This window comes from Hydra viridissima, unplaced genomic scaffold (assembly GCF_058129835.1).
Source record: "Hydra viridissima isolate aposymbiotic clone 2 unplaced genomic scaffold, HvirCarnegie_v1 scaffold_15, whole genome shotgun sequence".
Classification (NCBI taxonomy): domain Eukaryota; kingdom Metazoa; phylum Cnidaria; class Hydrozoa; order Anthoathecata; family Hydridae; genus Hydra; species Hydra viridissima.
Window position 1 is genome coordinate 1,301,633 of NW_028324314.1, and position 27,978 is coordinate 1,329,610.

General features: G+C 27.0%; 3 protein-coding genes across 4 annotated transcripts; 1 reads left to right on the forward strand and 2 right to left on the reverse strand.

Moving 5' to 3' along the window:
- Positions 1-453: 453 nt before the first annotated feature.
- On the reverse strand, positions 454-8,292 carry LOC149878069 (uncharacterized). Its single transcript, XM_090073134.1, has 14 exons — positions 8,193-8,292; positions 7,117-7,178; positions 6,485-6,541; positions 5,670-5,724; positions 5,491-5,576; positions 5,296-5,409; positions 4,987-5,078; positions 4,840-4,901; positions 2,307-2,359; positions 2,006-2,132; positions 1,621-1,706; positions 1,422-1,535; positions 1,224-1,325; positions 454-1,130 (listed from the first exon to the last, which is right to left on the reverse strand). Exons 1-14 carry the CDS (start codon positions 8,224-8,226, stop codon positions 1,077-1,079), a joined length of 1,098 nt encoding a protein of 365 aa, XP_089929260.1. The 5' UTR covers positions 8,227-8,292; the 3' UTR covers positions 454-1,076.
- Positions 8,293-8,705: 413 nt separating this feature from the next.
- Positions 8,706-10,199, reverse strand: LOC149878070 (baculoviral IAP repeat-containing protein 5.2-like). The gene is made up of 3 exons (XM_090073091.1): positions 9,948-10,199; positions 9,237-9,354; positions 8,706-9,053 (listed from the first exon to the last, which is right to left on the reverse strand). The coding sequence occupies exons 1-3, from the start codon at positions 10,169-10,171 to the stop codon at positions 8,961-8,963; spliced, it is 435 nt and encodes a 144-aa protein (XP_089929217.1). The 5' UTR covers positions 10,172-10,199; the 3' UTR covers positions 8,706-8,960.
- A 6,720-nt stretch (positions 10,200-16,919) lies between these two features.
- On the forward strand, positions 16,920-27,767 carry LOC149878071 (N-acetylated-alpha-linked acidic dipeptidase 2-like). 2 transcript variants are annotated; one of them, XM_090072941.1, is made up of 18 exons: positions 16,920-17,557; positions 18,987-19,132; positions 19,295-19,437; positions 19,589-19,711; positions 19,910-20,087; positions 21,530-21,623; positions 22,456-22,539; positions 23,041-23,126; positions 24,255-24,377; positions 24,821-24,903; positions 25,162-25,225; positions 25,354-25,421; positions 25,648-25,736; positions 25,919-26,009; positions 26,471-26,726; positions 26,948-27,029; positions 27,281-27,373; positions 27,549-27,767. In XM_090072941.1, the coding sequence occupies exons 1-18, from the start codon at positions 17,076-17,078 to the stop codon at positions 27,721-27,723; spliced, it is 2,460 nt and encodes an 819-aa protein (XP_089929067.1). In that variant the 5' UTR covers positions 16,920-17,075; the 3' UTR covers positions 27,724-27,767. The 2 variants fall into 2 exon arrangements, 1 of the variants encoding a protein (XP_089929067.1); XR_016447617.1 differs by lacking the exon at positions 23,041-23,126.
- Positions 27,768-27,978: the final 211 nt, after the last annotated feature.

The window sequence follows — 27,978 nt, forward strand, 5'->3', positions numbered from 1 at the left end:
TGGACTAATTTCAAAATCAAAAAAAAAATTAATGGGATATGTTATAAGGTCTTAGGTCACCTTCAGGGTACCCGTGTAAAGCTACGTGATCGATTGTCGAATATTCAAGCATGAAATAAAACACTTAAAGTGTATAGAGGTCCAAAACTATTGCGATCCCCGCCTAAAAAAGAAAAGAGTGGCAGTTTAGCTCACCTGACCCCGACGATTTACGCACATATTTATACGTAATTTACGCACATATTTATACGTAATTTAAAAACATTTGGTGCAACTGAATTGTTGATTTTACAAACCGTAAATATTTAAAAGCACAAATAGCAGGTTATTTTTTCTTAAGTCTTAAGTTTAAGAAGATTAAATTTATATAAAGTTTTATCTTTTCGACTTTTTTTCTTTGGTTATAAACTTTGTTTTGATTCAATCAAAAAAACCAAACAAAAACAAGACGTCGATTTTTTACAAAAATATATTTCACAAAAAACATAAAAAATATCTTTTTTGAGTCATTTTAACCGTGCAGCTTCAATCAAATTTTTTTTTTTGACAATTCCTATTCGATGCATACATAATTTTTCTAAATCAAAAACTGAATAACTTATTAATACAAAATCAAATCTTTGAATATTCAAAAAAATAGGATTTCTAAAAATAATAAATATTCACGAAAATCAGCACAAAGATAAAAAATGACGAACAACGAGGATGTCACACATAGTAATGTGATGTCACACATAGTAATGTGATGTCACACATAGTAATGTGATGTCACACATAGTAATGTGATGTCACACATAGTAATGTGATGTCACACATAGTAATGTGATGTCACACATGAGATGAATTACTACTAGGACTTATTTGTTGAATGAACCCAAAAGACTTTTAACGCAGTTGAAAACCGAAACATTTTCCGTCACCGAGACATTGTCGCCGAACCACATCGTCACCGTATTTTTTAAAAAATAAAATAATAACAACAGTCAAAAGGACACCGATTATTAACAAGAGAGGTTTGGACGTCGTAATAATAAATGAAAGCAACGTGTAAATTCTACGATGTAAATCAATAATGATTAGCTGGCTAAAGAAGGCGGAAAAACTCCCAGAGTAACGTAATCTTGCACAACCTAAATATAAATGTTTCATCAAAGATGTTAAGTAAGCAAGGCATTTTTAAAAAAAAATCATTTGAAATAAAAGAAAGATAAGAATTTACGCACCAACTTCAACTCGTCCGCAGTAACATATGGCTTAGTGTATTTAAAGCCTAAACTTTCAATCTTTGTTCCGTCAACATGCATGTGATTATTGTACAAAAGTTCCTATAAAATCGAGGACAGTTTTAATTCAAGCCATATTCAGTTATTAAAGATGAAAACGAGACAATGCGAACAAAATCTAATAAAAATGTAACTTACTTTATCTAAGTACGGACTTAGTGGAGTATTTACTATTTTATCGTTGGTACACGCAACAGACCATGGTGCCAAGTGCTTCTCATTTGAATCGTCAACCACATTTGTCATATTTAACTAAAAAAAAAAAAAGAGGAAAAACTTTGAAAGTCAAATAATAAACCTTACACGGTTTGCACAAAAATGGAGTCAAAGTGCTGACCTTAGCTACGTTTGAAATAACTGATCCGAAGAAATCGTACTTTATACCAAAAATCTGGCATACTAACTCACTGATACTTCCTTGGCCTTTAAAAAAACTAATAATTTTAACGTTTCATCATAATGCACAGAAACGACAAAAAAAAGGAGAGCATTAATGGCAGCAGCTTATATTACCTTCTCATATGTTATGAGTAACAGGTGTCAATCTTTAAAGCTAGAAAGTTTAATATTTCAAAGATTGGGAGTTCTCTTTTTTACACCACTTTGATTTTTAACAATGTAGTATTCTTAGGTCTTTTATTTTGTATTTTGAACAGAAAATCACGTTCATTACAATAAAAGAAAAACTATTGGTATAAAAATAGAAGGAAAACTCCAATTACTAGAATCTTGTTTATCTGCTAAATTATAGATATCACCACGCTTCCCATGAGTGCATAAAAACCAAATTGCTGTGGCAACATCATTTACATGAACAGTGTTCATTCGTAAATCTTTACTCCATAACAGCTATGTAGAAGAAAGCAAAATAAATTCAAAAACATTTTCAAAACGCAAAATCAACAACAAAAGAAAATATATAAAATAAGCTAAAACTGACTAAAAAGTTAAGTTCCTATAAGTTGAAAATTTGTAAATTAAATTTAAAAATAAAAAATTGAGAAAAAACAAATAGCTTTGAACCTTCATTTTTTCTTGAAGTTGTTTGTACACGGCTCCGATTATCAAACGAGGGGCTTTAAAAAAACAAAGAAAACATTGAAACAAAACAAAGAAAACGTTGAACAGCAGCAAAACAGCATCTCCTTTTATATGAAAAAAGAGAGAGAGGGCAGGGGGGGGGGGGCAGCAAATGATCTTGTTCTTACTGTATGACTTTTTTTTTCTTTTTTTTTTTCATATTTTTCTTAGTGTTAAAATTTATTTTTAAAAAATAGTATTTATGCTTATAAAATCCATTTCATGTTCTGTGCCTTGAAATATTTTGAAACATAACAAAAATGCCATTCATTCTTTATGCAAGGGGGGGGGGGGTTGCCTTTTAACGTTCCACCACACAGAGGTTTGTGGAAGAGTTTAAGTTGTTAGAGTATAAGATTCTAGATGATCAGACCAAAATATCACAGCTGTAGATAAAACAGCAACCTTACTAGAATTTAGTATGCATTCTTACAAGGCTCAGCTGGTCCAAATTCATAAACCTCACAGAAGATAGTTTTTTAATCATTTTATGTAAGCATCAGGGTTTGGTTTTTCAAACAATGCAATAACTAATAAAGTAGAAACTTCTATATCAATTATTTAAAATCAATAGAAATTAAAATAAATTATATTTCTAGACATACAAAGATACAAGATAACAGAGAAAAAAAAGGTAATACATTAATCAAATCTGTTGAACTTATTTAATCAAATCTGTTGAACTTATTTTTAAAACAAATTTTAGGTAAAAGTTAGCATATAAAAATAAATTTGTCAATTAAAAAACTGCTTTGAGTCTATTTTAAAAAAATTTGCATCAAAATTCAATGCATTTTCAAAGAGTGATATTTAAATTTCTTTATTTGTTACTAATCGTTAAAAATCGTAAAACCAAATGCTGATGCTTATTTAAGATAAACTGTATAAAAGCATTTCAAATATTCAAGTGAAAAACTAGTTTTTTGTATGAATGTAAAAACTTTTAACAAATTTTTACAATTACATAAATTATACAAATTATCTAAATTATATAAAACGTAATTATATAAATACATCATTTTATAAAAATGCTTAATTTTATGGATGAGGAACAAAATCTTATAAGTGACGACTAATCAAAATACAAACAAAAAAAATTTCACCAACATCTTAAACCTCTAATAAAAGTAACTTTGTGGTGTGTAAGTTAGGCCACATTGTTTTAAAAAAGGGCAACTTAAGATGCCCCAAAGATAATCAGATTTGACAGATTTCTTTCTCTGGTGTTTCTTCAAATATAGGGGAGAACCTTAATGAATGGGACGATTATTGAATGGGACAAACTCAGATTCTTATAGAAGCATCGATGTAAGGATATTCAAATTCCTGTAACAAAGACTGATAGAAACAAGAATTCAACTGACCGACTCATCCATCCTATTGCTCTATGACCGTAATGACAATGGATGTTATTGTATTTTCGAATGTAAAAAGTAATTTAAAAGAATTTTTTTTTTCTTCTGATTTTGCAGCAATTTTTGAAGTTATGGAAAATAAAATTCCATGCTTAAATAGATAGCAGTCTCTAGTACTACAGTGAGTAAAACATTCAAGCTTAATTAATGGTGTTTTTGGTGTGACTAATCATTTTTGGATAAAGTGATGCGCATATTGAATGGGACAAAATACTACCTATTGAATGAACTTAATAAAGTATTATTTACAGCTCAGCAGAGGGATGCTGCAGTCCCTTACTTTTATCCCCACGGGTAATGGGTATTGTTTACACACTTTTATACTGCAATATTTTACTTAAATAAAAATAACTAAATATAATATTCTAAAATGAGAAAGTTCTACTTTGATTGAAATTTAGTTAGAGTTAAAATGTTTAAAGTTAAAAATATTTTTTGTGTGGTCTTTATGTATGTATCTATATATTTAACTACATTTACAATTAATAAACTAATTTGAAAAATGATTGAATTAAATACGTTTATTTTTAATTCTTTTATGCTTGTCCCATTCAATGAGACATACTTAATGAATGGGACAAATGCCATGCTCCAATAAAACTCTCTTTTTACCAATAGCCAAATGCAAATCCAATTTTTTTGTTTCACTATATCATTGAGCAAGAGTCGGTGGTTATCAAACATATTTAAATATATATATTAAACAATTTTATCTACGTTTAAAAAGCATTTTGCAAAAACTGTCCCATTCATTGAGGTTTTCCCCTAAGTTTTATATGAAAAAATAACATGTTTGTGTAAAAAAAAGGAATGTTTGTGTTAAAATTGCAATATAAAACACTAACAATTTAAGAGGACTCATACAGATTTTTCTCAAAAGAGTTTGAATTTGTAAGCATTGCAAATTTGTAAGTACAATAAAGACCTTAGAAAAATTTAAGTTTGCTTTACTATTCATATCATTTATATTATTCAATGAAATTAATTTCTTTAATTTTTCCTCTTATTACTATTTTAATATAAACACAAAACTTACTCAAACCAATAAATATAGAACTCACTTAAACCAAGCTTGTCACCAATACCATAAACAATAGCTGGTCGAATTACTACATAATCTAATCTATAAAAAACAATATAAAAAAGTTTGAATACTAAAATAAAAAATGAAAGGTTCTGTTTATTCTAAAATGAAAAATGAAAATTACCCTTCAATATCATTCAGCTTTCTTTCCAGCTTTAGCTTAAAATTAGCTAATGATGTCCATGGCTCTAATTTTCCTTCTTCATTGGTGGCTTTCTGGAAATTTTATAAGAACATTAATATTTTCCAAAAGTAAAAGAAAAAAAAAAAACACTATAACATTTATTATAAGTTATTATAATTTATTATATTTATTATATCTTTTATAAGATTTATCTTTTTTCTTAACAGGTTGATTTTTAAAAAAAGTAAAAATTTAGTAGATCAATTTTTGGACAGTAAATAAAGGAACTTTAAAAACTAGCTTCCATGCCTTATCACTTTCATATACTTGCGCTGTTGATACTTCAATATAGCGTTTTACATTACAAGAAGCCGCTTTTGTCGCAACATTTACCCCAAGGTTGTAAATGTGTTCACTGTAAACCTTAAAATCCAAAAAAAGTTATTAAAAAATTTTTTTACTGTTATAAAAACTTCTACTAAAATAAATTGTCACTATATTCACCTCGTCTCCTTGTCCAAATCTTGTTTCAGAGGCAAGATTAATAACATAGTCAAATGAATGAGTAGCAAATACACGCTCTACGTGTGCTGAAGAAAAACAACACATCAGCTCATTTGTATATATTTAATTTTAAGATATTGAATTTTTTATTTGCATTTGCAATTCATGAAAGTTCTTACCAGGATTAACTAGATTTGCTTGAGAAAACTCTACTCTGGGGTCATCAAACACAGCCTATAAAAAAAAATTGTAAAAACTACTTTCTACTTAAATTATATGAATGAAAATTTCTATTTGCACACTTTATCCGCAATTAGTTTGCTTTTAAAATAGTAAATTATATACTTTATATAAAAATTGTTCTAAATAAAAGCAACAATTTTTATATAAAGTATATAATTTACTATTTTAAAAGCAAACTTATGAAAATTTGTTCTGAAAGATGCTTTTTTTTTGAACCTGAAAGAATTTGTGAATTTTATTGTTGAAAATGTGAATTTTTGGTTGAAATTTTTTTTGTATTTAACAATTTAAATCATTTCTTATATTGCAAAGTGTTTTTTTTTTTTTTTTATCTTTGTGATTTTAAGGTCATCATTTTTTTTTTCTTCATCTTCCATTCAACTCAGCACACAACTCTTACTTCCAAGTAAGAAAAAGAAAAGTTTAAAAGAAATGTTCCTTGACAATTTTTATGAACCACATATTTAAATCAAAAAATAAATGACTCTCTATCATTAGAAACTTGTTTTTATCAAAGAAATCATTGCAAGTTATTTTATACTTTTATGTAAATATATATAATATATAAAAAATATATAAAAATATAAAATTATGAAAATATAAATATATAAAATATATATAGATTATATATTTGAAATGACTTAAGCTTAAGCAGTCATTTTTAAAAAAAGCAAATTGGTAAATAGTAAAAAAAAAAAAAGTATCAACCTCAATCTTTAATAAAAACAGTGCTTTTTAAATTGTTCTTTACCTTATGCTCTGCATTAAGCCATGATAGTTGTGGTGGTGATTTATCAGCAACTCGTATCTAAATAGGAAATCATAAATAACTTAATTGTCTAAAAGTAATAAAGTTTAAAAACCTTATGAGGGAGTGCTCCATGAATAATAAATCAAATTTTTGAAAAACAATATATTAAGTTTACTTATTTTTGGAAGCTTTCTGCTTTCTTGGTTATTTGTTGCTTCTGTTGTTAAATATGATTTATACTTACTTCGTAAGTAGAAAAAATGCATTATTTTATAACTTCTTCGAAGTTTTTAAATTTTGTTTAATATTTTAAAACATTTTCAAAAAATTTTAAATATTTATTGACATTTATTACTAAAACATTATAATTGTTACAAGTTTAAAAACTGTAAATAAATAAAGAAAATTTAAAAATAGTATTTTGTACTTTTCAAAAAAGTATTTGCAAGTAAGTTTTACAAAGAAAAAGATTTCATCAAAACAAATTTTAAAATTTTATAATTTAAGAATATTTTTAAAGAGTTTTTAAAAATATTGTTAATTTTTAATGTAAAAACTATTTACATTAAAAATACAGAATAATATAAAAACTATTTACATTAAAAATACAGAATTACGTTTGGTATAAATACCTTTTCAACCAGATTGTTTTTAATAAGATATGTAACAAGATGACGCCCAATGAATCCACAACCTTTAAACCAAGAAATATCAATTTCAGACCATAATTCATAAATGACTGAAAAGTAATCAGGCTTGATCAAGAACGGCAGTGCACATTCACTGCCTCAGGCAGCACTTTGTGAATTTATTGTTAATCTACCAATCATTTTGTATTTAATAACAAATTATTTCTACTTTAAGCTGCAAACTATTTATTATTAAACAGTTTTTTTATTCTTTTAGGTAAAAAAAAAATCAAATTTTCAAATATTTAGAAACTTAAATCGTATCAAATTTTCAAATATTTAGAAATTTGAATAGTGTTTTCAGTTTAAAATTCTTAAAGTCAAAGATTTTTATTCAAAGTAAATGAATCTTTTAATCCCAATGAAATACTTAAATGTTTCTTGCAGGAAAATAAAAATCTGTATTTTAATATTATTTAAATAGTCACCTAGTAGTTTCAAGGGGAAAGACACTACACAACTGCTAACTTATATCTGACCAAGCCTGCAACTATTCAATAATTTAAAATAAATAAACACACTTGCATTTTTAGAATGTTTTTAAAATAAAAAGCAAACATTTAATAGTGTATAGGTTTAAATTTGATCAACCAAATGTGATTAAGAGTGAATAAGTAAAAAGAAAATGAATGAAGGGTGCCTTAGTGAGTGAGTAAAGCATGAATGGAATGGTGAATGAGTAAAAAGCAAATGAATGTGAGTGTGAATAAGTAGAAAGCAAATAAGTGAAGGGTGACTGAGTGAAGATTGAATGAGTTACAGGTGAGCAAGTATGGTATAAATGAGCAAATGTTGATGAAAGGTAAAAGAAAAGGTGGATGAGTGTAAGAGTAAAAGGTGAATGAAAAATAGCTGCAGATTTTATTTTTTTAAAGTTAAAAAATAAAATCTGCAGCTTAGAAAATGAAATCTTCAACTATTTTTCATTTAACTAATTTAATCTTCAACTAATTCATTTTAACATAAACATGATTTTATTTAAATTTTCATAAAAAAAATTTTTTTGACTATTTTCTTACCTCCTAAAATAAGTACATTTGGATTTTTACTCATTTTTGATTTTAGAATTTTGTTCTGTAAATTATTAATTCTAAAAAGAAATGGATTAATTTATAGCATTTTTTTTATTTTAGATTTTTTTTTTTAATATATTTTTAAAGTCCTTTTATCTTTAATTCTATTATTTATTTAATTTTATCATTTCTATATTAGTAAATGTAATTTAAAAAATATCATAAAACTTCTTCCAAGAAATTGGCACAGCAATAACAACAATATGACTAAGATAAATATCAAAAGTATATAAAAAAATACCAAAGTAAATAATTTTTAATAATAATGTGTCATAAACAACTTATTGAATTTTTCCCTTCAAGCAATTATCATGTGATTTCCTGCATAATAAGCAAGGCTATGCAAAAGATTATAGATATTGAAGCTAAACCAATATCATATATAAATATACTTTTACTATTTAATAGATTCATTTGAATGTAGAGAAAAATAAATGACTCATCATTGATAAAAGAATCAAACTTTATTTCCAAGTTTAAAATATTTACAATAAATATAAAACATAAAACAATATTTACCAGAAAATTTAAGATGGCAAAAAATAACTTTTTTTAAACAATCTTTTGAAAAAATTTAAAAGAGAAATAAAAATGTATGGTTTGTATTCCCAGATGAATTGATCCTGTTGCAATAATTTTTTTACATGTGCAACAAAATTTCAGAGAAACAAAATGGCCACATGGAATTAAAACCTTAGAGCAGATATTGATAAATTAGGATTTTGGCTGAATGATTTTCTCAATAACTTCTCTTGCTTTTGTTGCTTCTTGCTTATAGAAATCTATTCGTCCTTCAAAATATGATTTCTATAAAAGGAAAAAAAGCTATTAGTTATGAAAATATCAATTATTTTTCCATAATTCTTATGAAAGAAAAATCCAGATTTTCTTTAAAATAAAGATCTTTGCAAATTTGTTAACTTTGAATCTCATCATCTTTTTTTTTTTCTCCCAAGTAAAAAAAAAAAAAAAAAAAAAAAAAAAATTTACCACTCTGCATTTTTGTCTTTCTGCTTCAATTTTCAGAAAATCATCTATTGTCCAATCAGCTTCTTTTTTATTGAGTTTTATGAAAGGGCATTTTGATGAGTGATTCTTATGTTCTTTCCTAATGTAAATAAAAGCTAAATTATATATTTAAAAAAAAAAAACTTTTTTTATTAAGGAAATTTTAACCTAGTAGAAAACTGTGCAATATTTTAAATAAGGGCCGAGCTATTGTTTGTTTTTTAAATTTTTGAAATTGGTTTTATGCCTTGTTAAAAGTAAATCCTTTCAAACATAAGAGAGTTTAAAAAAATTTTAAACCATTTTAGAACTTTAGAAGTTAAAATATTGAAAGTTCTTGTAAGATTCTTAAAGAAACTCTTCTGCTAACAAAACACAAATAAGTAAAAAAAACTATTTTTGCTTATGACCTTGAACAAAGGATTTTAAACAAGTCACTATCAAGACCTAAATCAGTTACACATTACATCAGACTGATGGTATTATTGAACTAGCAAAACATTTGAAACTCCACTTCTATCAGAACATTGCTTAAATTTCTTTTTTCGTCTATTTGATACTGATTGAAATTTATGAAGTTCTTTTTTTCTAACAAAAATTGCATTTTAAAAATAAAAAAAGGTTTGTACACAATAACCAGTATACAAATATAAGTATTTCAAAGATTAAGAGAGCTACAAAGGTATTTCTTACCATGGGTCATCATCAGGTTCCCATCCATCAAGCTGTTTTAGGCAAACAAAACATTTAACAAGATCAGGCTCATTTTCAGATTTCAATCGAAAAAACCCTGCTTCTGCCATATTCTTTGAATTGCACAAGCAATTATCTTGATCATATGGCCAATCTATGAAAGTTTCTATACGATTCTTTTCCATATGCATAATAAACTCCTCGTTTGAATTGACTTTTGTCATTATGAAGTAATTTAATCTATTTTATCTAAACTTTAAAATGTAAAAAATGTATGTAGTACTTGCTTTGTTTACTTACTTGTTACACCATAAAAATTGTAAATACATTTGCATGAAAATAGTATAAGAGGCATACAGCCTGAAAACAGATGCATTATCAAAAAAATTTGAAAGAGATCTTGATAAACTGTCAAACATGTAACTGTATTTAAAAGAGAACATTAAAACTTAAACAGGATATATTTTTTCTGGTTTTTTGTCACATAGTTAAAGGAGCTTCACTGTGATAAAAAATCAAATACACTTTATTTAACATAATTAAAGATGAATATAAACAATATAAAAATACCAACAATACCTAGTATTTCATAGATTTTTCATGATAACAGGTATTTTCTCTTATAAATTAAGGTCACATCATTGTTACCACTAAGAACCATGTAAAATTTTTTTCGATAACAACTCTGGTCTCTAGAGCAGTTCTAGTCTAGAAAACTTTCTATAGACTAATATTATGCACGCAATGTGAGAAAGGCATAAGTATGTACGGACGTATGGTAAACATATAACTATTGTGAAAATAACTTTATTTAAACATTCTAAATTATTATTTTAAAAAAGTTTAAAATAATGAGTGGCCTTCTTTCATATTTTAATCGCAGATTTTTTTCAAATGTAAATAGAGCTTTCAAGATCTAAGGCCAAAAACGGCACAACATTTAAAATTGGCGGTCAAAACAAAATAAAAGTGAAAACGTCGTTTATATTCGGTAAAATTCGTCTTGATAACTGGGAAAAGTTATTGACATCAACAGAAGTTTGGCATTTCTATTTAGATACAAGCCCTTGTGTTAAGATCCTAGTAAAAAAATCTGTTAATTGACTGGTTTATTGCGTATAAATAAATAAATGAAACTCCATGTACATGTACAATATTGATGAATACAGCAAATTCTATCCTGCTTTTTTTTATATTTTAAGCAACATGTACTCGGTTTAATTTGCTCTCTAAAATACATAAGATAGCCTGGCGCTTAAAAGATAAGATAAATATATTTTAAAAAGTTTCGATAAGATGATAGGAAAAATAAAAACTTATAAGTTGCGCGTCAACATGATAGAAACCAGTTAAAAAATTTTAAGACCAAGTTGGTCAACCATAAAATGGAGACAATTTTGGAACCATCTTTAATTGAAGCCATACTTGCAGAAGGTACTGGCCCAACCCAAAAAACTTAAAAAAATTATCAGAAAAATTTCAGAAGAAGTTTGAGAACTTAAGTTTGGTCTAATAATTTAAAATGATGATAAAATTTTATTTGTTAATGTGATAAACAAAGCACTCTTTTGTAATTTTATGAGCTGAACTAACGAGCCTTTAAATTTAGGACTCGATATATATTTACAACCGGAGTCTTTAAAATGGTAGTTAAGCATTAAGTTCTTAAAAACTTTGAATTTTGGGGTTTTTTTGTGTGAAAATCCTCCAAAATCTTTTAAAAAGTTACAGATAGATAATGAACTAAAAAAAAACCACCAGCTTACTCTATTGGTGGTTGATAGCTGACTGATAAAGTTTATCATTTTTAAAACACTTTTTTTGCTATTTGCAAATTTTCAATATTCAAGATCACGCAGAATACAGTATCTTAAGATTACAGCATCTCAAACTTAATTTACAAGGTAAAGGCGATTAAAAGGTGAAGTTAAATTTAAATTTTTTACTTTTATGCAGATGTTATACAACTATTAAATTTTGCAAGGCGATTTTTTTTTATTTACTTTTATTTATTTCAAAAAGCTGTATACATCAGTTTTTAATACAATACCTTTTGAATTATAATATGTATTTTACTGATTATCTAGGTTTTTTATTAAAGCATTAGTATCATCTTAGTTTGAATTTTATACCTTTCATCTTTTTATGTTTTTACCACGCAACATGCAATGTAAAAACACCGAACACTCAACATAAAGCATAAAAATATTGAACACACAGCAATGTGAAAATACCGAACACATAATATGAAGTATAAAATACCGAACACATAATATGAAGTATAAAACACACAACACGCAACGTAAAAATTACCGATTTTGTTGGTCCAAAGTTGTACTTAAAAATATGTGGAGATTTTTTTACTTATAACGGAAGCTAAGCTAATTTTTTAATTAAAAAACTTAAGCCGGTTTCAATCTCGTGAAGACCAACAGGTGGGTTCACCCCTTAAAAGATATGCTTTGTCTCTGCCCCTCCTTGAGTAGTTTGTATTTGACCATACTATAAAGCAGCAAAAGTATTACAAAAACATTGACCTCTTTATTTTAATCATGTTACAAAGATCTTAAAAATTAGTTAGATCATTAAATAAATAGTTAAAACTTATGATCTTTCTTAAAAAAGACCCGTTTAAAAAATTGCTAAATCTTTTTAAAAAAGATTGCAATTATAAGTATTGTAAGTTGTTTGTTTTTCAAACTTAAAGTCTGCTCCGTGGTAAAAATATATTTTTTAGATTTTTACAAAAGTCAAACTCGTAAAAAACATTGCGCATATGCAGTTAATAATATAATGTGCAGTTATTTGATGAGTTGAACATCATTGTTGAAGGTTATGCAGATTTAAATAAAGATAACCAAACGGAAATCTTCATAAATTGATAAAGCGATCAAAAAGATTTGGTCAAATAAAAAAACTGAGATTGGTTGGGTGAGTTGATGTTTGAATAGATTTTCACTAATGTAAAAGATCCTAATCAATGCATATGCAATTACAATAGTTCTTTAATAATGTAAATTGCGTGATCATTAAATCTATTGACAGAAGGAAATGTTTGAATCTTCCTAAATATCTATAGTATAGGGCTCTGACCACTCTCTCTTCCCCTAAATGCTACCGTGATTGTCTGACAGATGTCTGTTTGTCTGACGTATGTCTGACTGTCTGACGTATGTCTGCAAACAAAGGAGATTTTCTTATTGTTAAAATCGTTTTTTTAACAATAAGAAAATCTCCTTTGTTTGCAGTTTATTTTTTAGCTTTTTGTAGTTAAATTCGATTGATCCACTTACCAATAACAGGAAAAAAAAAAAAAAAAAACGATAACACAACAATCGTTTTTCATAAACCGGTTGCTTACCGAACTCGTGAAAAACGCTTCTTTGAAACGAAAGCGTAATACCGTTGACATCACGCAACAAGAATGGATCGAATCAAATTTTCCAATCGAATAAAAATAAAATATGAATCTAATATTATACAAATTCGAAAATCTGTCATTGACAATTTATTTTATTTAATTTTCTGTTCAGATTACGTAGATAAAGTAGATTTTCGGCTGATCATCTAATTCTGCCATCATTAAGAGCAAACTATTTCGAAAAAAACAAATCTTTCGAACGTTTTTGAAATCTTAACTTAAACAAGATGAAGAGAATACAAAAGAGCTTGTTTTTCAAAAACTGGTAATTCTTGGTAATAAATTGGAATTGGTGACAAAAATCATTCATAAGAAGATCTTGACATAATATTGAAACTTATTTACCGAAATTTTGGTAACTGTTTCATCTCGATATTTTTATGTATATCTGATTTATTTATTTAGAATTTTCAATTTATCAAAATAAATCTAACTGCCAATAGAGAATGGACTCTTTGTTGATGCTTTTTTGGTAGTCTTCGTGTTAAGGTTGATTTCCATAATGGCGGATTTAAAACCAAACAATTTGTGATGTCACTACTGGAACATATATCTAAACTTAATATGAATTAACGAAATTTGTTTTAATCCAATATGAAGACGGCTGTTAATGCATCTTGCTTCGATTGCGCAAAATTGTAAGAAACTATGTACATTAACGACGGCTGTCGTCCGTTGGTCAAATTTAAACCTTAGATTAGACCGTTTAAGAAAAGGATTGAAAGACACTTGAAAACACCTTTTCACTAAAAAAAAAAAAAAAAGAAAGACAATGTAAATGAAGCGAATGAAGCGAATGAAGCGAGTGACGAGTAAGAAGGTTTCATTCAAAAGTTTTGTCTGATTCGTGCGATGAAAATCATTTTTGAATAAAATCTTTTTACGGTCTTTCCTGCGATTTATTTCTTTTAAAGTTCTTCTTGTTTTTTTATTGTTCTTACATCTTGGTATCATCTTGTTATCATCTTGAGCCCTGAAGCTCTTAAACATATATAATAAAGTTTTCAATTTGTTTTCGGAAGGAATGTTGTATTGATACAATAATTTTCAGCAGCCAATAACAACCAATAAGAAGGCATTCAGACAGCAATCAAAATGCTTTTCCTACAGATTTAAAAGTATGAATAAATTTGTAAGAAAATTTGAAATTTTTTATCTAAGGTTTTAAAAGTAACAGTCGTGAGATAATAAAATTTTTGCGAAATTCAACAGTATCACGTTTGAATTTCAAAGCTTAAAGTTAATAGTATGTTGAAAAAATAAATTTGCTGACGAAAAAAGCTCAGTAAATACAACTGTTATTTTTAATACCATTTTATCTATTTTATTTATATCTTTTTATTTTTATTTATTTTGAAAATGAGTATTAGTTTTGTTAAACTTGAAGTGTTACTTACAACCATTTTATGTATTTTGTTTATATCTATATTTATTTATATTTATTAAACTTGAAGTGTTATTTTGTTATAATGTCATGATTAGAAAAAACTACGGGTTTAGTTCATTTTATGTTGATAACTCTAAATACATTAAATGGATATAAATATATGTTAATAGAATTAAGTATATATAAATAGATGTAAAAAGATGTATAAATATATACAAGTAGATATAAATATAAAGTTTAACAAACAAAAATAGGTACCTGTAAATACAAATTTTGACAATAAATTATTATTTAACAATCTATATTTTCTTTGTATATATTTCTGTCATAAGACTAAAGTTTCATATATATATTTCTGTCATAAAACTGAAATTTCAAATTAAAAAAATAGGAAATGTTGAAACGTTATGGAAAAAAAACCTCATCACTTTTTCCTGTTGTTCTTCTTAGTCACGTGAGAAACAATAAGTTTGGGTGTACACGAGCTAAGCATACCTAATGATAAATGCAACAATGTCAAACATCTTGTTCAGATAACTATAATAAAGTTAAATCAAGTAATGAACACATCAATCATTAAGAATAAAATTTTAAGGTGAAAGGTTTTTTTTTTTTACAATAACAGTAGCAATAAAGGAATAAAAAGAAGCCACTGTTTTATGCCACCTTGATCTTTGTTTTCTGCTACACTAATAAAAGCATTTGCTGCAGAAAATTTTCCATCGATTGTGGCAAATGAGTGAAATACGAAATGAAACACATTTTGAGAAAATTTTGCTTATTAAAGGTAGCAGGCTATAAAATCAAAGTTTACTGTGAAATCCGACGATGGCTCTGAGATTATCAAATAGGCAGTTGTTACCTTCATTTGTTGACAGCTGATACATTTTGCAGTTTGTTGTGTGACTCACAGCAAGCCCATATTTAAATACACAAAAATTATTTCTTCTTTGTCCACAGAGTGAATAGGACGGGAAAATGTCAGAATGTTTTATTCAAACTTTGAAAAGATGAACAAAAGAAATTTAAAACAAAAATTTTTCGGATATTTTCACAATGATTGATGGTATGGAGTTCAGTATGTCTAAAAAATATGTCAATTTTTTTTATATCTTAGAGATGGAACAAGGGGCGCAACTAGCCGAAAGCAAACATTCAAGATGGTGTGTTAGTAACAAAGCTTAATGACATTTAAAGTAGTTTATACACTTTATTCCAATGTCATCCTCTGGCCTCCAGGAGAATGAGCGAAAAACGAATAAGCAATGCTCCTCCTAATAAACACGATTGCTATTAAAATTTAACAAATCGATAAAACGTCACTTCAGACTCAGCTAACGAAGAAAACTTGTGTTGCTGATGGATCAATAACAAATATTGTAACAAAAATAAAACGAATTAAAACTGCATTTCTTTTAAAATTCTTTAACAATAAAATATCCAGATACAATTTTTTTATTTTATAAAAAAATATGATTTAAAGATTGAATTCTATATTGTTATTATTTTATTATTACTATTATATCTTCAGACTTCGGATATGATGTTCAAACACAAATTTAAATTCTTACAAATCTTGTTGAATGTAAAAAAAGATGTATAAATGAAGCTAGTGTTTGAAGGTTTTTGCAAAATGACTGTGTTACCACCAAATAAAATATCTCTGTTGCTCAGATTTATCTAAATCAAAGCAGTCTGTGAAAAGCTTTCGTATTTCCTTACGCATAGGTTTTTCTGTAGTTTAATATTTTCCTATCGTTAAGTTAGTGGGAAGAAGTCTAGTTTTGTAAAGTGATTTTGAATGTAAGACTCTTGTTTCAAAGAGATAGCATCTCTTTTGATTATAATTATAAGACATTTTATTTCTATCACAAAGAAAAAGTAACAAAGCTGATACCTGCATAAATGCGGTATTGTATTTCTGTAAACAACAAGAGAGCTATTCTGCTGTCCACTCTCGGAAATAAATCCCGAACAATAAATACAATATATTAGTTCATTATAAGTTTTTCATAAGTTTAATCTAAATTTTAAGGACTTTTCTGAAAGGTTAACCATAATCAAGTTGCAAATGAATTAGTACCAATTGAACCATTTATAAACGTTCAGTTCAAATATTTTGTGAAATCACGGTTGGTACGGTTGAATAGCGCGCGAGTAAATTGTCTGATCTGCATGTTTATCAATAGCGGTGATTATTACCAATAATGAATTAAATATAGGACATGTCTACTACATGTATGAATAATTTTCTTTTAGTAACTGACATAACCTGTTAATGACATGATTAAGTAAAGAGGTTTTTTTTTAAAGCGATGCAATGGAACATGCTGCAAATATCGATGATAGTTACAAAAATTTAGAACAATCTGGTCGTAAATCAATACTAAAGAATTTTTTTTGCAAAAATTTAAAAAATTCGACTAATTTTAAATATGCATTCTTAGCATGTGTATTGATTAGTGCTGCAGCTATTAGTGGACTTTTTGCTTACAGAAAAAATGATAGTTTTGTTAGATTAAATCGAAGGGAACAAACAAATGAAGATGATCTTCATTATTATGTCGTTACCCCAATAATTCATGGGACTCAGCCACCTATTAAAAATCAAGAATATTTAGAAGATGAGCAATTGAAACAAGAAGGTCTTATTCCATCAAAAACTCAACAAACAGCATCAGACTTAGATGAAGAAAAAGAAAATTCATCAGTAAAAAATATTTTTTCAGAACAGAAACGATTAAAACTTCACAGACTAGTTGCTGATAAAATATATGCCTCAAATATCCTTGCTAACCTAGAGTAAGTTTTTACATTTGTAAATGATTTTAAAACTAAATTTCTATTTGCAAACAATTGTATGTAAGCAGCAAACAAGGGTTAAAGTCAGTTTTTAAAGCAATTAAGTTTGTGTGTGTGTGTGTGTGTGTGTGTGTGTGTGTGTGTGTGTGTGTGTGTGTGTGTGTGTGTGTGTGTGTGTGTTAAAATGTATGTTCTTTAATTATTTTTTATTGCCTGACATAATTCTTTTTCTGATAAAGGAAGCCAAATGTGAAGAGATTGCTTCCATTATCAGAAATAGGATTGTGGCTTTGCTTCACTTGGAAATACTATTTCCACAAATAATATAGGAACTTAGAACTTCACTGAGCACTTCTGAGAGGTTTAGACTCATTACCTTTACAAGAGAAAAGATGTCATCTGTCTTTCTTAAAGTAGGCTTAAGGATGTGTGTTATAGAGTATCTGGACCAATTTTTAAAAGGTTATGTGCTTCCTTGGTTTGATGCCATCTTCTCTGATCAACAAGAAATTTAATTTTTCAAGAAGGGCCTCCCTGTTACACCACAAAGATTGTGCAAACCTGGCTGTTGGAGATCATGAGTTTTTAGTCAAAGTATATTTAGTCACCCATTTTGCTTAAATTGAACCTCCTCAATTTCACAGTGTTATACATTGAGGCCAGGGCCTGTGATTTTCAGCATCCTAAAATTGGCACTCTCAAGGCTGCCAAGAAGTAGGCTTAACAACTGGAGATGCAGTTTAAAAATTCATTTACCAAGGAACTCAATATTTCTGAAATAAAAGCAAGAAGATATTTTAAAACTAAAAAAAATTATATTGCAAGATAACAAATAGCAGGCTGCTACACTTTCATACAAATCTTATGATTAGTAATATCAAACATTTCACAGATGTCAATTTTACTTTCACTTAACATTATCATCAATGCTAATATGTGTTAATGTCAATGACATTTGTGCCAAAATTAGGAAAAGGAAAATAAGTAATCTTGGAAAGTATTTTTGTGATTCTTCTACAACAATAAATGGTTTTTACCATCAATTTGCAAAAAATTGCAAACCCTGCTTCTAAATCTAACATCTGCAAAAAAGCCGCTAATATTGTGACATATAAAATAAATATTATAAAAAATTATGTCTACTTTTTAATTATATAATGATATAAAGCATTTATATCTTATATATGACAATAAGCATTTTACTCCAGTTTTTTACTGGTACATAACGAACTTCACAATATCTTTTATTCTTAACATGTTCTCTCTTTCTCTCCCTCCCTCTCTCTCTCTCTCTCTCTCTCTCTCTCTCTCTCTCTCTCTCTCTCTCTCTCTCTCTGGGTGTGGGTGTGTAATCTAAATATGTTAGATATATAGGCAACAAGTTAACTCCTGTTTTTCCTAAACTATTAATTGTTCCTTATTGTATTAGATATTTGACAAAATCTAGTCACTTGGCTGGAACACATGAAAATAATGTTAGAGCTGATTGGATAGCTTCTCATTTTAAAAATCATAGCTTAGATAAAATTATGATTAAAACATACGATGTCTTGCTTTCTTATCCTCTTGGTCCAGGTAAATTATAAAACATTGAGATGGAAATTTTTAAAAAGTTTTTTTTATAAACCTATCAAAACTTTCGTTTTAATAATCAAAATATACTTGTGAAACAAATTTTTAAAATTTTATATTTTCATTTCCTAATTTTACATTTAAAAATATATATATATTTCATAGGTAATATTTCATTGCTTGACAAGCACGGCAAAGTGGCAGAGAAGTTTTCTGTTGCTGAAAAGATTTTGGATGAGTTTGAGAACACCACTAAAAGCAAAGTATTTCCTCCATTTTTAGCATACAGTGCATCTGGTGTTGTAGAGGTTAGAAAATGTTCTTTTTACTAAGTAATCAAGCCAAAATAGTTATTAGGTCATTCATTTGTTTATGAAAAAACTAGGTGCTGTTGTGTAGATTTAGGAGAGGAGGTTGATATTTTATTTTGGTAGTTATTACCACTCTTGATTTTTCTAGGGTGAAATTGTTTATGCAAATTTTGGAACTGAACATGATTTTAATAAATTAGAAGAGATGGGAATTGATTTGAGTAATAAAATTGTACTTGTGAGATATGGGACTATATCAAGGAATAAAAAGGTGAATCTTTAAATGAGCTTTTAAGATAGATTTCTGTAGACTTTTTTTGAAGACTTTTCCCACAATAAATAGATTTTTTTTAAAAAAAATTGAACTAAAGAAATGCTCATAATTGAGAACCAAATTTGTACTTAGTCTTTTCTTTTAGCTCTATATTCTATAATTCTATTAAGGTTTAAGTGCAAAGTCTTATTTTAGATTAAATATGCAGAAAAAAAAAATGTGTCAGGGATTATACTATTCTCTGACCCTGACACTTATGCACCTACTGGTGTTTTCTATCCTGATTCTTGGTATCTCCCTCCAGATGGTGTCCAGAGAGGTACATTATTACGGATGAGAGGTGATCCATTAACAAGAGGATATCCTTCACTAGGTAAGAACAATTTATGCATGCTTATAAATTAATAGTATACCGTAATGCAGTATAGTGGATAGCGTGTATACATTTTGAGTATTTGCTATTGTTTCAGTTTTAATAATTTTTTTTCTCGTTCCAATTGAAAATTCTTCATCCTCAGATCAAATTTTATTTACAAATTTTATTTTTGCTGTGATTTTGATGCATTAAACCGAGATTCTAGTTTTGCTATAAGAATTTTATTACAAGAATGATTAATGAAATGTTTTACTGGAAAGATTTTCCTCTTTATTATTTCCCATGTTCTGTAGTTTGAGAAATTTAGTGAGAGGAAAATGTAAATTTAAAAAAAAATAAAAATTGAAGTTATCAGGAAATTTTTATTAAGAAGCATTTATTTTATAAATTTTTATTAAGAAGCATTTATTTTATAAATTTTTATTAAGAAGCATTTATTTTATAAATTTTTATTAGGAAGCATTTATTTTATAAATTTTTATTAAGAAGCATTTATTTTATAAATTTTTATTAAGAAGCATTTATTTTATAAATTTTTATTAAGAAGCATTTATTTTATAAATTTTTATTAAGAAGCATTTATTTTATAAATTTTTATTAAGAAGCATTTATTTTATAAATTTTTATTAAGAAGCAATTATTTTATAAATTTTTATTAAGAAGCATTTATTTTATAAATTTTTGCGCTGGTTAAATTTATGTTTTGTGCTTTTTAAATTTAGGTTTGACATAAAAATTGCATTTTTTTTTTTTTTTTGTGTGCAAAGTTTTACTTTAAATATTAATAATTGATAGTTAATTAAAAAAAGTAAAATTTACAATTAATAAAAATATAAGTAGTTAAATAATAAATTAATAAATAAAAAAAGCTATAGATTTTTTAATTTAATTACAAATATTGTAACACGGAAAAGTAGTAATATGATGTTTGTGCTTCATTAGAAAAATATTTTTTATATAACTTTTAACTTTAATATAACTTTGTTAAACAAAAAACAAAAAAATTTGATGACCTTATCATAATCTGTATGATGACATAACCTGTGTAAGCTGGCGAGTACCCTGTAACCTAATCTTATCATTTTTTTTTAGTCTTAATGTATTAATTAAATTTTCTTAAAAATGATAAGAGAAAACTAAGTAGTATTTATTTTTTAATTTTGAATAAAAACCAAGTTTGAATAAACATAAATAGTATTTATATCCTTTTGTTTATTTAACGTAATTTTTAACTTTTACTCAATAACTTTTTTGTTTTTCATTGAATGTTCAGCTGAGATTATTTGTTACAGTTATCCTGCTGGAAAAGTTTCCAAGATTTATAAGAGAAACAACGCTTTCTGCATACTTGCGATCTACGAGCAAAAGTTGATTTATCTCAAACAAAATTGTTTATTGTCAGAAAAAGTCCTTATCTTTCTATTATATTTTTTTTACAGAGGGATTATACAAACGTCCCATAGAAGAAGTAACCTATTTCCCTAATGTTCCAGTGCAACCTATAGGATTTGGTGATGCTGAAAAGATTTTCAAGTATAATTTATATTTTTGCAGTTTTTGTGTATTGATGTATTTTTTGTGTTTAAAAGATTTTTTAAAAATTTTCAAGTATGGTTTTTTGTTTTTTTTATTATTCTGAAATTTTGCGAAATTTTGTTAAGCTATTAGTTAATATAACATATATCAGTTGTCTGTATGTGATGTATTTATTATGCACATTTATTATATGAGGTGTTTGAACCCTTTTAACAAATGAACAAAGATAATTTTAAATTAAATTATTTTGTTTGGTAATAATTATCTTCTTGAGGTTAGTGATATAAAGTATTGCCAATCTATCAAAAGGCACAATTTTTTCAGTGAATTAAGTTTAAAAAATAAATATCAAAAGTGCCTGCCTGAAAATAAAATGATTTAAAAAAAAAAAATATTAACTAAAAAATTTAATTTAACTTAAAAACTTTAATTTAATTTAATTTAATATTTATTTATTAATTTTAATTTAATTTAAGTAGTTTACTTTTTACTAATAAAGTTATATCTATCTTATAAAAAAATTGTAATTATTAATAAAATATTATTTATCTCCTGACAACATTCCATTAACAATGTTCACACACAAATGTTGCTTAAGAAACTTTTCATTCTTGTTAATTCATTGATATTTTTTAGAGAGTCTCCAGCAAGTCCACTCCAATAATTGATGGGGACTTTTCAATTTTTTTTTTGTTTGTAACCGGTTTAACAGAAACATACATGAATATTAAAGTGGGCTGTCAAAATTAAATACGAGCAAAACACGTTTGAAATTTTGTTTGATATAATTTGTTCTGGGTTTCAAACAAATCTCTCTTTTTTTTTTAAGGATATTAGATGGTGCGTCACCACCAAGCAAAAGATGGGATGGAGCTTTAAATATAACTTACCATCTTACTTCCAAAGATAAAAGGTAAGATATTATCTCATAGAAAACACTATTTTTATTTTGAGGAACTGTGAGCATACCTTCCACCAGATGAATTTGGTGCAGAGCATTGAAATGCGACAATGTTCAAAAGTTTACTTAGCTTTTAAAAAAAGTATTTTATTAATGGCAGGATTTTTTAAATTTGTTTTTATTTTTCTGCATGTGTATATCTATACTTATATACACAAAACTTACTCATTTAAGTTAAGTTTACTCATTTTTTTTGAATACTGATACATATCTTTTTAAATAAGGATAATTTAAATATGTAATGCATTAAATATGATAATGTATTTAAATATGATAATGCTATTTAAATAGAAATCTTCCTAGAAATAATTTTAACAGTTTTGGCTCGGACTAACTTTTAAAAGATCAGTTTTTTTTTTTTTGGTTTTTTTTTTAACTTTTCTTAAAATATTCTTTAATTTCAAAAAATCTTTTCAAATTTTTTTTTTTAAAAAAAAAAAATTCTTTTTAAAGGAAAGTACGACTTCATGTAAATGTAACACGAGAGGTTCGTAGAATTAAAAATGTCATTGGTGTAATACGTGGAGCAATTGAACCAGGTGGAACTTTTAACTTTAAATCTAACATTAAATGTAAATTTTGAATTTCAGATAATTTAAATTTTTTTTGTTTTTTCATCAAAAAGTAAAAGATAAATATATAAAATAGTGTTTATAAATTTGTTAATAAATATTGTTAATAAAATTTTTAATATATAATATATAAAAACATTTTTGTGCTTAAATTTAATTAGAGCTTTTACATTTAAACTATCATTTTGTATATAAAATAATATTATTATTTTGTGTAAAAAATTACAGTTATTTTGCTTAAAAAATTTTTTTCATACATAAAAATTTGGAGAGGGTGACAAATGTAGTTAACTTGTGTAATTAATGTAGTTAAAGGATTTTTCATTAATACAGTTTGAAAAGCCTCCACATGTCAATTGATTAATTGTAGATTCTTTTTGATCAGCAGAATTAATGATGTTAATTTAGTTAAAAACTTAATGTGATGTAAAGTCTTTTTTTATGTTCAAAACAAAACATGCAAGTGGTATCTAGTGTAGAATATTTTTTTGTTTTCTTAGACCTGACAGGGTCAAGAATTTTTAATGTTTTTCTTTCTTAATTACTACCTAAAACATAGGGGGGGGGGGGGGGGGCAATGCTCAGATGAAATAGCATTGTGAGTTTGAAGTTTGTAAAATAATATTTATTTAAAATGTGACAGAAAATTTTATGAAAGAATTTTAATTGAAATTCTTTGTAAAATACAGAGTTTCAAATAAAATTTTAAAAATACATTTTTACTCTTTAAGAAGGTATATTTAAGTAAATTGTCTGCTACAGAGCTATCTACTTTTAACCTTTAAAGTCTTTTTTTATCAAATAAGAAGTCAGATGCTTTTTTTTTTTTTTTTTAATTTTTTTTTTAAGCTGTAATTTTTGATCCTTTTAAAATTATAAAATCAGGTTCTTCAGGTTGTTTAGGTCATGCTCTGTTGAGTTTTCGGTAAGCAAAGTCAAGATAAAATCAATGAATAAATAACTAAAAATGTAATAGTTATTATGGGTAATTTCAACACATAATACTTGTTATGGGAGATTTCTATAAATAAAATTTTGAGGTTAAAAATTTGAGGTTAAATGATAATGATATAAAGGGAAGAGGGTTATCTTTAGACAGAGTCATTATTGTTGGCAACCATCGAGATGCATGGACATATGGTGCTGCAGATCCATCATCTGGGACAGCAGTAATGATGGAAGTTTCAAGGGCATTAGGGTGGTTAAAAAAAAAACACGGTAATATTAACTATTGTTGATAATTGTCTCTATATAATTTTGTGTTTTAAGTATTTATTTTCTATATTGAGTAAACTTTTTTTATCATTATCTTTTATTTAGTAACTTTAATAATTTTTATAATTTTTTGTGTTCTATTTGTTATATTTCACTAATACTCAGAGTGCACTGTAATTTTTTTTTTCCATTTACTTGGTGCTTGAAGCATCAAAAAATGATAAAAATCTTTTCCGAAAGAATACAAACTCATTAAAAAAAGATAAAGTTAATTGACAATTTCTGCATTTAAAAGTTAAAAAATTTAAAAGATTTTTTCTAATCTGTATTGAGAAAGTAAAGTATTATGGTTTTTATGCAGAAATTATTACAAAAATGTCATTTGTAAATATTGAAAGCTTTACGCTGTGATCTTCAACTATATCAGCGTTTTAAATGTTTTTCAGGCTGGCAGCCTCGCAGAACAATCTTAATATGCAGTTGGGATGCAGAAGAATACGGCTTGCTAGGCTCAACTGAATGGGCTCAGGTTAGAGTTTGATAAAAAAAGAAGTTCTGGGTTCATGTAACTAACGCATAAAGTTTGGTAGCACGCCTGTACTTTTGCTTTCTGCATTCTTAGATTCTTATTGTTTGTAGGAAAAGTTGTTGCCAACAAATCTAAATGTGTTTTTAACTTTTTAAACAAAATGATGTTGTGGTGAGGAATTAAGAGATTGTGTGCCTAAGTATTAGGTGTGTTAGGTGTTAAGAAATGTTGCTATTGTATAAAATTTTAATTTTTCAGGAGTATGCTAAAGTCTTGACACACCAAGCAGTTGCATATATTAATGTTGATACGGCAGTGCAAGGTACTTAAATGTTGTTTTTCAGCCATATGTATTGTTCACATCATTTGTAAATAAAAAAATATTTTTGTTAAATGTTAGGCCAAAATGACTTTCTTTTTTTTTTGATGAATTTCATTTTCATTTGTTAGGAAATCATACAATTGAGTTAAAGTCCACCCCGGAGCTCGTGGATGTTTTTTTTGATGCAGCCAAGAAGGTATTTAATCTTTCCTTTTGGTTTGTAAGAGTTGAAGTTTACACCAAGAAACGGTGCACATGTAAAAACAATGTTTTTTTGTTAAAGCCAAAACATTCTGTGAGCTTTTTCAAAGGCCTTGGTACACGTGTAAACGTGTAACAAACGGTGCACGTGTAAAAACAATGTTTTAGCCAAAACATTCTGTGAGCATTTTCATAGATCTTGTGTAAAATTTTCTTTTTAGTTTAAAGATCCAGATAGTGCTGAAAACCTCTACACCACGTGGGTGAAAAAGCATAAAAAAGACAGAGAGGACAAAAGAAGGGAACCAAGGTGCACAGTAAAAATTTAAACGTGAATTGTATCAAAATTTTAATTTCAATTATTTTGTAATTTTTTTTACAATAAATTTTATAGAATCTGTACAACGCCTCATATAATAAATTTTTACAGAATTACAGTAATCATTAAAGTGATTGCCAGATATTCTTTTTCATGATGATTTTTTTTCTCAGGGTGAAAATGTTTCGAGAAGGTAGCGATTACATGCCGTTTTACGGTGATTTAGGGATCCCTTCTATGGACTTTAGGTACATGTTTAACACTGTAAGTACGAAGTACAACGACTCGTCAATTAAAGTCATTTTCTGTTTATGATTTTTATTCTTTTTTAAAATTTCATGCTTTGAATGCTTTAAAGTAATTTTATAGTTACTATTTTAGATACTTAAAGCTTGTTTTAAGTGTATTAAATGTTTACTATTAAGTTAAATATGATACCTTAACCATCTGTTGTCTTAGTTCTTAGTTCTTACAAATATTTAAACTATTTCCAGAAAGTTCCAGCAAAAATCTGAGTCGATTATTATAGGTCTATACGAATATTTTTTATATTGAGTCTTTCTTCTTGTTCCTGCCATTTAAATTTAAATTTTACTTGAAGTATTTTAAATGTTTAGTTGAAGTCTAAATGATAAAATGATAATAATAAAATCTTCATGTTTTGATTTCTACTGTTTCTACAACAAAATGATCTTTTTTCAACCGATTTCGTCACATCTTTCTAGAAAGAAGCAGGGGTATTCCACTATCCTGTCTATCACACGATACACGATAACATCGCGTGGATGAAAAAATTCGTCGATCCAGACTTTCGTTACCACACCACCATGGCTAAAGTGTGGACTCAAGTTATACTGTCACTCGCCGACACAACTTTGCTGCCATTTAACTTTATTCGCTACAGCAACAGTTTGAGATATAGAGTTTATCAAATGGCTGATGTTGTAAAGGAAGAGGGCCTTGACGATTTAATAGATTTTAGTACGGTCATGTTTCTTTCGCAAAAAAACAACTTGTAAAAACTGCTTTAGCGTTTTATACCCCTATATGTGAATATATGTGAATATAGCGTTTTATACCCCTATATGTGAATATATGTGAATTTAGCGTTTTATACCCCTATATGTGAATATATGTGAATATAGCGTTTTATACCCCTATATGTGAATATTGAAGCAGTTTTACTACGTTTTTTTGTTTAGCTTTGTTAAAGAGCGTCGTCGAAGAGTTAAGTAACGTCACGCAGATATTTCACGACAATCTTAAAGACCTTGATAAAACCGAGTAAGTGGAGAACTTTTATTTTATCGATAAATTAATATTAGATTAAATATAATTTTGTTCATCTTTAAAAAAAGGTCATAAATCTCTTTATTTTTGTTTAATTTATAACACAATTATGTTAATTTATATATTTTTTCTACCAACATATCTGGAGTCATTCTTAATTCCTACGTTTGTTCTTAGAAAAAAACCGATGGAAAAAACATTTTTTTTAAAATTAGCATTTTTCTAAAAAAGTAATTTTAATTCAGTACGCTGGCTGTTCGTTTGGTGAATGACCAAATGATGATGTTTGAAAGAACTTTTGTGACTTCAGAAGATATTCCAGGAGAGAAATCAACTAGGTTCAAAAATTGCTATTTTTCTGTTTTGAACTTTTGCTATTTTTTTAAGAACCTCTTTCAAAATCAACTTTGCGACGGCTGAAAAAATCCACTTTGCGACGGCTGAAAAAATGCTTTTTATTTTTTATTTTATTTTTTAAGCAGATTGCTCATTAAATTTATTTGTTTTTCGCAGGCACATTTATCACACTGCTGGTCTTGTGAAAGCGTTACGTGCTCTTCTAAAAAACAGGCATTCAGCCTACCTTCTGAGAGAATTTAAGATAAAATACTCCATTTACACTTACCATGTAATGATGGCTGTCCACGCTCTCAAAAATCCGTTTACTAGTTTTGACGACTTTAACTAGAATTCAAGTAAAAAACGTAAAAAAAAAAAAAAAAAGAAGAAGAAGATAGGAACGAGAAAATGTGAGTCGTTCTGCCTTAAACAGGTCGTTGTTAAGTTGTGCATTTACTACATAACTAGACCGGGTTAACTTTTATACCAAAATTAGGATTTGTTTTACTTTCAAATTTAGATATATTTAACATGTATTTATGTTTGTTATTCTTAATCGAGTAAATAAATATATTTATGTATAAACTCAGTTCTGTTAAAATGA

Excerpts from the sequence above, each read along its gene's own strand:
- LOC149878069 (XM_090073134.1), bottom strand. The coding sequence starts at position 8,226 with ATGAGTAAAAATCCAAATGTACTTATTTTAGGAG. Across the intron at positions 1,536-1,620 it reads TTATTTCAAACGTAGCTAAG|TTAAATATGACAAATGTGGT; the intron begins GTCAGCACTTTG and ends TTTTTTTTTTAG. Across the intron at positions 1,131-1,223 it reads CTGCGGACGAGTTGAAGTTG|GTTGTGCAAGATTACGTTAC; the intron begins GTGCGTAAATTC and ends ATTTATATTTAG.
- LOC149878070 (XM_090073091.1), bottom strand. The coding sequence starts at position 10,171 with ATGACAAAAGTCAATTCAAACGAGGAGTTTATTATGCATATGGAAAAG. Across the intron at positions 9,355-9,947 it reads GAACCTGATGATGACCCATG|GAAAGAACATAAGAATCACT; the intron begins GTAAGAAATACC and ends TATTTACATTAG. Across the intron at positions 9,054-9,236 it reads AAAGACAAAAATGCAGAGTG|AAATCATATTTTGAAGGACG; the intron begins GTAAATTTTTTT and ends TTCCTTTTATAG.
- LOC149878071 (XM_090072941.1), top strand. The coding sequence starts at position 17,076 with ATGGAACATGCTGCAAATATCGATGATAGTTACAAAAATTTAGAACAA. Across the intron at positions 19,438-19,588 it reads GTGCATCTGGTGTTGTAGAG|GGTGAAATTGTTTATGCAAA; the intron begins GTTAGAAAATGT and ends TGATTTTTCTAG. Across the intron at positions 22,540-23,040 it reads CTTACTTCCAAAGATAAAAG|GAAAGTACGACTTCATGTAA; the intron begins GTAAGATATTAT and ends TTCTTTTTAAAG.